This window comes from Chionomys nivalis, chromosome 13, assembly GCF_950005125.1.
Source record: "Chionomys nivalis chromosome 13, mChiNiv1.1, whole genome shotgun sequence".
Taxonomy (NCBI): domain Eukaryota; kingdom Metazoa; phylum Chordata; class Mammalia; order Rodentia; family Cricetidae; genus Chionomys; species Chionomys nivalis.
Genome location: NC_080098.1, coordinates 41,774,564 through 41,785,006, shown reverse-complemented (window position 1 = coordinate 41,785,006; position 10,443 = coordinate 41,774,564). Strand labels below are relative to the sequence as shown.

Sequence of the window (10,443 nt, the reverse complement as noted above, 5' to 3'; positions counted from 1 at the left end):
GTAACTCAGTTAATGAAGACCAAAATACCTTGATTGCAGCCTTGTGAGAGACTCTGAGTCAATGAAGCACAACTGTCAGGGACCAGGGCCCCATCCAAAAGAAGCTATGAAGCAATGAATCTAGTTTGTTTTAAGCTGCTAAGCTTTCGGTGATCTGTTACACAGCAGCAGGTACAGTGCTACCCGGATGAACAGGAAAAAATGGATATCTAATGGGTGACCTCTTGAAGCCAAAATGCCAAAACCGTCCCTGGAGTGAGCGAGCATACTAGCACCGTCATCTTCTCAACACGCAACTGATAAAGGCTCATGAGGCTTGATTGTGTGTGCATGGGCCACTGTATTACACTTCACCTTTCCATACTCAGACCCTCAGGCCTCAGATCATCCACTTCCTTTTTATTATTATTTTAAATATTTTTATTTATTTTATATACCAACCACAGTGGTTGGGCATCCATTTCTTTAACCCATAAACATCCATAAACTATTCAAGGGGGCTGTCTGGGACTTTCTGTTTTCTTTCCTCACTTGGCTGTAGCATGAGCAAATCCCTTTCTTAGGAATTCATCAGCTCCTCACTTAGTGACTGAATACCACACGCATCACCGTAAACAGGCCAGGCTTAGGAACACGGGTGTCATCTATGGGTTGGGATCCTTTCACATTCTTGGCATTGAGTACATAAACACAAGACACTTTCTTCCTTAATATTTATATTTCTTGAATTAAATTCCACCTTTTTCTCTCACCTGTTACTACAAGTAATGTCCCCATTTGCCTCTTGACTGCTTCCCTTGCTCCCCTTGCATTTGAGCCCTTGGTTGCTGAAGAGCTTATACTACAACACCAGTTTCTTGTGATGTTCTCCATGTTAGATATCATCAGTAATGGGCCTTATCCCCAAACTCCTACAGCTCCATCGCAACGCCCCATGCCACCAATATAAAACTTTCCTCACTTTCCATTAATTGTTATGTGACAGTCACCCATCTTGATTCAATTTATGTGCTGTATATGTATTCCCTTATATGGATTGATGGTTGTAGTTTAATCAAGTTTGATGTTTATACTTTTCTAAATGTGTTCAAATTTTTTGCTATTATGAAACGGTTACATTTTTTTCTTTCTTCTTTCTCTTTTTTTTTTCTCAGCACAGGGTGGCTTAGTCACTTTTCCCGTTGCTGTGATAAATATCTGACAAAAGAAACCCAGGGAAGAAAGGTTTTATTTCCTCCACGGTGGTGGGGAAGTCATGGGTGCAGGAGCTGGTCTGATTGAGCCCATAATTAAGAAGCAGATAGCAATGAATATCTGTTCTTGACTTCTTTTTTCCTTTTCATTCAGTCTTGGATCACAACATACAGGAACAGCACCATCTACATTTAGGTGGATCTTCTTGCCTTGCTTAGCTTACTCTAGATAATTCCTCACAGTTGTGCCCAGGAGCTTGTCTCTTAAGTAATTCTAGATATTGTCAAGTTGAAAACCAAAGTGAAACATCACTGGGAGCCTTATGTAGTTCATGCTGGCCTCAAATTCACTGTGTAGCTAGCGTTGAAATCCTAATCCTCTTGCCTCTGCCTCCAAGAGCTAGGATTGAAGATATATGCCACCACACCAAACCTTGTGCATATTCCTTGGTCATATGTTTTTCTGTGGGCATGGAACATTAGTTTTCCATGTAAATGTGAGTCTTTAGTTTTATTATATAACATATCTTAACCTATATGTGTTTATTAATTTATGAAGCTACTGTTACATAATAACCAGTAAGTTGAGAAGTGTTTGTTCATGGGAAATGAAGATACATGAAAAAGAAATCAAATATTCATCATTACCAAGTTGGTGCTGTAATACTTGCCTTAGAATCTGCTTCATCAGGCAAGTTAGCTCAAAGGACAGCATTTCACTGCAGTATCTGCTTTATCTAAAAATTATCCAAGCTTTTTCCAAAATAAAATTAAACAAATCATGTATATGCATACCATCACTTTTAAATCTCTTTTACAATAATAAAATCAATGATTTTGAGGGATTGCTTGTGTTAGCATTTTGGTGAAGATTAGAAATTCATCAATAAACACTATTGTAATAGAACATGAAAATATCAAGTAGAAAAACAATAAGAAGTTAGCAAACACAATAGCATAAGTAGCTCAATGTTTATCTTTTTGTCTATTGAGAACATGCTAGTTTTTGACACAATGTTGTAACAACCTAGTTCTTACTTTTTTGGATAGTGATATCTTTAAGGGTAGATAAATAACACATGTGGACCAAATATTTTCACTGAAAATGTGGTTGGTAAATAATTATTGCATTCACAGGGCATTATTACAATACAATTTTTAAAGGGAATTATTTCTGAAGGGAAATATAAACAAAGTAAGGTCACTATGAGAATAACTCTCCTAGGCACTTACAGTAGGTCCCTGACCAAAGAAATCCCTGCTGCAAGGGAAAGAATGCTTATTCCAGTCACAATGAGAAAGTTTGAGGTTTAGTGGTGTAACACATCATAAGTAAGTCTCCAGGGCTGCTGAGCAGCAGAGAGGCAACTGTAAAGGGAAGAATGTGACAGGAGCGAACTCACTAAGCTCTCTGAATAATTGCCTGCTTCTTCTAAAATAACCCTGGAGTAAGATAACCCTGGAGACAACTTCACTTTGTGAATTATTATGAAACTTCTGAAACTTTTAATAGTTGCACGCATTATGAAAGACTGTACTAACAAGTTTCACTCTTACAAGAGCCGGATCCCTGTGGACTTGGGGAAACACATTTGTCATTATCTCCTCTAACAACTATAACAAGATCCCCAAGGGCTCGTTCTTTGCAACTTCTGTAAAGAACTTCAGAAGTTGGAAATCACCCTCTCTCATCATGCCTGTTCTCATTTTAAATATTACCCCCTGACTTCAGCAGCAAGAATCCCCAAAGGTTTCCCAGATGTTTAGAGGAAAACACATGAGTTATTGAAAGTAGAAAATAATGCACTGGTATCTCTAGTCTTCTTCCAGATTTATTCACCCCATTGCTTTGATAAATGCCAAAAGAATCTTAAGCCTCTTCATTAACAAGCAAGTGGCTTTTATGAAAATAATTGGTCATACTGTGATTATGGAACACACTTGAACCTACAAATTAAAATAAAATTATATAGACCTAATGGAAGTTGTGATTTTGCTTTGTTTTGTTTTGGAAAAGAACCCAACAAGTATCAGCGCTCCAGTTTTTGTTTTTGTTTGTTTGTTTGTTTTTTATTTAACTTCAGCTTTTTCTCTACCTAACAGACAATATGTGAAAATACCAGCACTATTTAATTCCTATTGAATTCCTAGGTGCTCTGAGATGATTGGGCTATCCCTTTCATTATGGAATCTGTTCCTGTGAGTCAGAACTCTGAATCTGTATAAGCCTGTTTCCTCAACAAATGTAGACTCACAAGGTCTATCAAGCATGAAATAGTTCGTTGGCTTTAGGAACAAGATGCAAAGATATGTAAAACCAGAGTCAAATCCGCATAGTACACATAATTATAGTGGCATATTATTTATGTTTTAATAAGTACAGCATGCCTGAAGATCAGAGGGCAAAACAGTCACGCTGCCACACCTTTAATCCCAGAACTCAGGAGACAGAGGCGACGGATATCTGTGAGTTCAAGGCTATCCTGGGCTACACAAGATCAATCCAGAAAGAGATCCAGGTGGTGGTGACTCATACTTTCAATCACAGTGTTTGGGAGTCACCCACCTTTAATTCCAGCCCTAGGGAGGTGGAGACAGGAGTGATATGGCTGGGCAGAGAGAAGAAAATAAAGGGGAAAAGACAGGAACTGACTGGAATGTGGAGTCTGAAAAGTTGTTGAGACAGGATCTCATACTTTTGATCTGAAGATTTGATAAAGGTAAAAGATCTCTCTAGTGGTTGACTGCTTTGCTTTTTTGATCTTCAAGCAAGCTTTGTTCATTAAAACACAAATAATATGCCACTATACCAAATTATTTGTACTGACTTTCAAACTCTTATTTATCTTTTAAATATTGAGGCAACATCACATAATACTTATATATTATGTGTTTATGTGGTGATATATTAGCATTTTAAATGGAAAGATATTAGGTAGAAATTGGAAATCCATTTTTGGGGAATGGCAAGATGGCTCAGAGAGTAAAGGTGTTTGCCACCAAGCCTGATGATTTAAGTTCAAGTCCTGGGACCTAAATGGTAGAAGATGAGAAGTGACTCCTTCATGTTGTCTCTCACCTACACACACACACAAATTTAATTTTCACAATCCACTTTTTTCAAACTCCAGTTAACTTTACATATTTATGTAAACCAAGGTAGTTTCTCTTTGGTCTTGGTTTTGTGCTATGGACCACAGAACTCTGCAATGAGAACTCAGCAAGCACTTTAGAGGTCAGCCCCTCAGAGACGCACATCCCATGGAGATAGACTTCTTTAGCAAGGCTATAGGAAGCACGGCCTTCTGAACGCGTTAGCTGCCCTCGCTGCAGATTTCTTGTGTGAAGAGTTCCCTCACATTACACCTAGGGAATTTTTCCCACAGCACTACAATGTGTTGTTTACTGAACACATATATCTGTGGACGGTCAGAATATGACTTTCATTCAGCTATACAGTTTTGATACATAGGACGTGTACTGTGGCATGCTTCATAACTGGATCTGTTTGTTCCACAAGGTCTGTAGACATTTAAAAGCCTGCTTGTTCTTTTGCTCAGACTAACTGAACACAATTCGCTCACTTTCATCTAAGAGCAAGTTCAAACTAGACTAAAGGCCTTTTGTAAATAGATCATAGGTTTGAAACTTTACAGCTATACACAAGGTCAGAGTCACAGATGTCCAACCAAGGTTACTGAGAAGAGCATGCCAATTCTCCACTTTCCAGTCTACTACAATGGATCTGTGTCTCAAAGTTATCATTGGGTATTGTGCCTCTCTTGTCTGGTCATGGGTTTGCTCCTTTGGCCTTAGGCCCTTATGTTGCCTGGAAATGGCCCTGTCCTTATCACTTAGCCTGGGAATGTGCTTCTGACCAATGAGAGCTATTCTTGAAACTCATTTTGCTTCAAGCCTTGGGGATGGAGGAGGAGATTTTTGAGAGACAAGACCAAGGAAGAAGAAGTTATGAGGAATTAGGACAGGATTATTAGTGTAAAAACAGAAGAACAGTAAAGAGCACAAGAACAGAAAGAACATGTTGTGAGAAGATTCTTTTTCTATATCCCTTAGATTTTTGTTCCTTTGCTTATTGCAGCATCTTTTTTGAACCCTGAACCTTTGATAGATTTGTTTTGTTTTGAGATGGGGTATAATGTAGCTTAGGATGACCCTTTGTAGCAATGAACGAATTTGAACTTTGGTTTCTCCTGCCTGCACCTCTGGAGTACTGGAATTACTAGAGTGCTGACCACAGCCAGTTTATATAGTGCTGGGATCAAACCAAGGCAAGCACTCTATTGACTAAGCTATAGCTCAGTTTCCATGTTAGAAACAGGACTGCAACATATGTGTATAAGAAATTATGAAACATTTTTCAACTTTAACATATATTATATTGTACTATGTAATATTTTACATGTTCATTAATGTTAATGTAGTATAATTTACCGTAACCTAATGTATATTTAAGATAATTTGAAGATATTTAGTTCAATATGCATATACCACATTACTTATTTGCAGCAATACAAACATTTACTTAATTATTATTTAATTAATAGGCATTTTATCCATTTCCTCTTATATAGCTAAGTTGTGTGTGAGTGTGTGCGTCTTTTTAAACTTACACACTATGTTGATTTGTATCTAACTATTCATAAAGTTGAAATTTTTACAAGTTACATTTCAGGAAATTGTATCTCATTATTCTTCATACATTTTCTTTTCCAGATAAATGTGATCTTTTTGCTTTGTTTGATATTGTTGAAACAGGGTCTCATGTACCACAAGCTAATGTGTAAATGAGAATAACTTTGAACTCTTGATTTTCCTGCTTCAATATTCCAAAAGCTTGGATTACAGGTGTGGTCATCATGTCTGGTTAGTGCCATCTTTATCAGTCTAGTACATGAGCCCCTGTCTCGAAGAAGAAGAAGAAGAAGAAGAAGAAGAAGAAGAAGAAGAAGAAGGAGGAGGAGGAGGAGGAGGAGGAGGAGGAGGAGGAGGAGGAGGAGGAGGAGGAGGAGGAGGAGGAGGAGGAGGAGGAAAGAAAATTAGAAAATTTCTTTGATTATTAAAAATATTTGCTGTCTGTTCCACATATTTGTTGTAATAATTTTCACTTTTTTCAGAAATGATTAGGATTTATGAGAAAATTTTAAGTCATTGCAATTTGCTCATTGGTTAACATACTTGATTCTTACATATTTATAATAAAATGATACTATTTTAAACTTGATGACTCTACTTATGAAATGAATTTTCTGGACCTGTCTTGCGTTTTAGATAACCTCAGATCAAAAGAAACCAGCAAACACGAATACTGAGCATCCGTGGAGTGTACCTATTGTTTATTCTTTAGCTATGCACCAAGTTCAAGGACTCACTCTAGCCTTTAATTATAGTGATCGAGACAGTTATCATTTTGAATTTCTGAGAGGGGAAAATTTTTTATCTCATCCAATGAGTAACTAATGTTTTCCCTTAAAAAGGGAAATTAGTTTTTTGTTTAAATATAGATTAAAGAGCTGGAGCGATGACTCGGCAGTTTAAGAACGCTTGTTCTTCCAGAGTTCCAGAGTTCAGTTCCCAGCACCTGCATCCAGCAGCTTACAAACACCAATAGCTCCAGTTCCAGAGGATCCAACAGGACCCTCTTCTGGCCTCCGGGGCCACCAGTGTGCGAAATAAAACCTAGAAGACAAGTGACAATGATTTGTCTACTCTTGGAATATCTTTTGGAAATCAATTTCCATATAAAAATGGAAAATTGTTAGACTAGCTTAGACTACTAAAATTAGTATTTTACTAATACTACTAATAGTACTATTAAAATATTTAGACTATTAAAATATTCTACTCTTGAATTATCGATTAAAAATCATATTAAAATAGAGATAAATGTAAATTTAAAATTTTCTCCTCAGAAAATTATGTCATCTCATCGTTCAGAGCAAGGCTTTGGAGGTATGCCAGAGCCCTGACTACTAATGATGGTTTTGCCCCACCAGTCAACAAGAATGTTTTACCATAGAAATTGTCAAATCTTGGGGATATGAGCATCTCTGGCTCCAAATGGAAACTAAAAAAAATAACCTGGGTTATGACTCCTGCCAGATGTGGTTTCATCATCTCCCCACAGGAACTTACTCTTCTATTTTCATGTGCAGCACCAATTAGTTACCCAAAGGAGGGAACGGTCCCCATGGTATTGTCAAGAAACCAGGTTACACTGACTTGTAGGCATCATCTTTGATGCTGAACGATCAGTCCTGTTTTCTTGGGCTATAAGAATATTACCATCCACCTTGTTTACTTTCTGGGGTCTTTAGGAAGTCCTCGCTGTAGGACTTTAGTTGACAGCTCCAAAAGCCCATGGAAGGCTGGGAATTTGGCCTAAATGGAGCTAGACAGAGGATAGATCCTGCTATAGTTGCCTATTACTGTGTGATTTAACTAGCCCAGGTGGTTGCATCATTGTATCTTTTCTCTGAAGCAGTGTTTATACCATTATTTCTATCATTTTAGTAAAATGGACTTTATAAATCTTCAGAAAGAAACTATAATGCACATAAAATGAGTTGGAGATTTGATTTTCAGTCTTTGTAACTATTACTATATAATTCCAGGTGCTTTAGTTTTATAATCCTATCTTTTTCTACATATATCAAATGCACAACCATCACAAAATCCCAGATAACAAAATAAGAAGAAGAAAAACATTAATACATGTTATGCCTGAATTGTTGGGGAAAGTTGAAAACAGGTGAGCCTAAAGGACTAAAAAGTGGGGACACTGTTCTTGCTTTTTACTGTGGTATATTTATTTGTGGAAAAATTAATTTGCTATAGGACCATCGATTTTAGAAGTTTTTCAAATAATGCATATTTTTGGAGCTATGCGTTATTTGAAAACCAACATATCTGCTAAAAAAACAAACCCTTAGGTTCTGCTGCTATTTTGTTCCTGGTTTACTAATTGAGCACACTATGGTCAGGCGCACTTCTCACGCAACAGTCTGCATCTGTTGTAGTGCCCACTTAGAAATCCTAATTTTGTCATTCTTTCTGGTTATCCACAGGCCGACAGACTGAGGGTGGGAGCCATGTTTTCTTTGGAGCCAGCAGACGTCTGCTCTCTTGCCTAGCTCTGCCATGTATCATCTTGGCGTCTTTAATCCAATTTTGACTGTGTTATCTATGAATCGAGCTCTCTCTGTTTTTTTTTTAGATAAATTATGATCAATGTGTTTTAAAATTACTCTTTTCTAATTGCTTTTTGGCTTGCTTTCTTTTTGATACAGAGTTTCTCTGTGTATTCCTGGCTGTCCTGGAACTTGCTCTGTAGACCTGACTAACCTGGAACTCAGTGATCTGCCCGCCTCTGCCTCCACCACCACCACCACTCGGCTCTAATTGTTTTTTATTTCTTACACTCTCCTTCACTTTCCCTCCATTCATCCCTCTTGCTGTTCGCCTCACTTCTACAATTGATTTGATAATTCTAAAGGGTAAGTAGAAGACAAAACACAGCCAAGTAGGTTTTTCATTTCTGGACAGACTATGCTCCCTAACCTTAGCAACTTAGGTTGCAAGATGCATTTACTCTTGGTAGAGATATCATTTGGCAGACCCGAGACACTTAGCAGTCGTAATTACACCTTACATAATGAAAGATGGTAGCTGGATGTTGTGGTTCTTGCCTGTGATCTTAGTACTTGCAAAGTGAAGACAAGAAGGCCAGGAGTTCATTGTCAATCGACTACATAGGAAGTATGAAGCCAGCCTGGGCTACATAAGACCCTGTCTCCAAAATTCAAAAATTAACTAATTCAAATTAAAAGGTGATTATGTCAAAATTTCCCAACATGAAATAATTTGTGTCAATGACAAACAGTCATTACTTCTGTGTGGAGAGTTGTCTCCTGTACATGGCATAGTTAGACTCGGTCACCAAACGTGCCTCCCTGGATCCTGTTGCTGCCTGCTTTTAGGAAATAGACATTAACTCTTTTTTGTTTGGCTCCTACCGGCTGCACAGATCTGATGACGTGAGAGAAAGGCAATGGAGAAGTCAAACGACAGCTCCGAGTATGGGTTCATCCTTGTGGGCTTCTCGGATCGCCCTCGCCTGGAGATGGTGCTCTTCATAGTAAATTTCACTCTGTACTCGGTGGCTGTGCTGGGAAACGCAACCATAATCCTTGTGTGTATATTGGACCCCCGGCTTCACACCCCTATGTACTTCTTTCTGGCAAATCTCTCATTTCTGGATCTCTGCTTTAGTACCAGCTGCATCCCACAGATGCTAGTAAACCTCTGGGGCCCAGACAAGACCATCAGCTATGCTGGCTGCGTGGTGCAACTTTTCTCCTTCCTGTCGGTTGGGGGAATAGAGTGCATCCTACTGGCTGTCATGGCGTTCGACCGCTATGCTGCTGTTTGCAAACCTTTGCATTACATGGTCATTATGCACCCACAGCTGTGTGTGAGACTGGTGGCTCTGGCCTGGGGGAGTGGGCTCGTCAACGCTATCGTCATGTCACCACTCACAATGACCCTGTCCCGATGCGGCCGCCGCAGAGTCAATCATTTCCTTTGTGAAATGCCGGCTCTGATCAAGATGGCCTGTGTGGATGCTCGCGCGGTGGAAATGCTGGCTTTCACCTTCGCCATCCTTATCGTCCTGCTGCCCCTCACGCTGATTCTTGTCTCCTACGGCTACATAGCTGCTGCCGTGCTGAGGATCAAGTCGGCCGCTGGAAGATGGAAAGCTTTCAACACCTGTAGCTCCCACATCACTGTGGTGTCCCTGTTCTATGGAAGCATCATCTATATGTACATGCAGCCTGGAAATAGCTCTTCCCAGGACCAAGGGAAATTTCTCACTCTCTTCTATAACTTGGTGACTCCCATGCTGAATCCGCTCATTTATACTTTAAGGAACAAGGAAGTGAAGGGGGCACTGAAGAAGGTTTGTGGGAGACACTGACGGGCAGAAGCAAACAATGAGTTACAAAGTCCCAAGTGGTATTTTTTCAAATGCATCTGTTGTTGCTTATAATAAATTCAGCTAATGTATTGGACACTCAGATGTACTTTTTTGGTTTTTCTTTGGTTGAGACAGTTTTGTGTAAGCCAGGCTTTCTTCACACTAAATAAATAGCTAAAGATGACCTTGAACTTCAATCCCCCATCTGCACAGCACTGGGGTTACAGGTGCATGCCAGCATGCCAAGCTGACTAA

At 39.0% G+C, this 10,443-nt stretch overlaps 1 protein-coding gene across 1 annotated transcript; it reads left to right on the top strand.

The window, feature by feature from the left end:
• Positions 1-9,261: 9,261 nt before the first annotated feature.
• On the top strand, positions 9,262-10,188 carry LOC130885913 (putative olfactory receptor 2W6). The gene has a single exon (XM_057787758.1). The coding sequence runs from the start codon at positions 9,262-9,264 to the stop codon at positions 10,186-10,188; it is 927 nt and encodes a 308-aa protein (XP_057643741.1).
• The last annotated feature ends 255 nt before the right edge of the window (positions 10,189-10,443 follow it).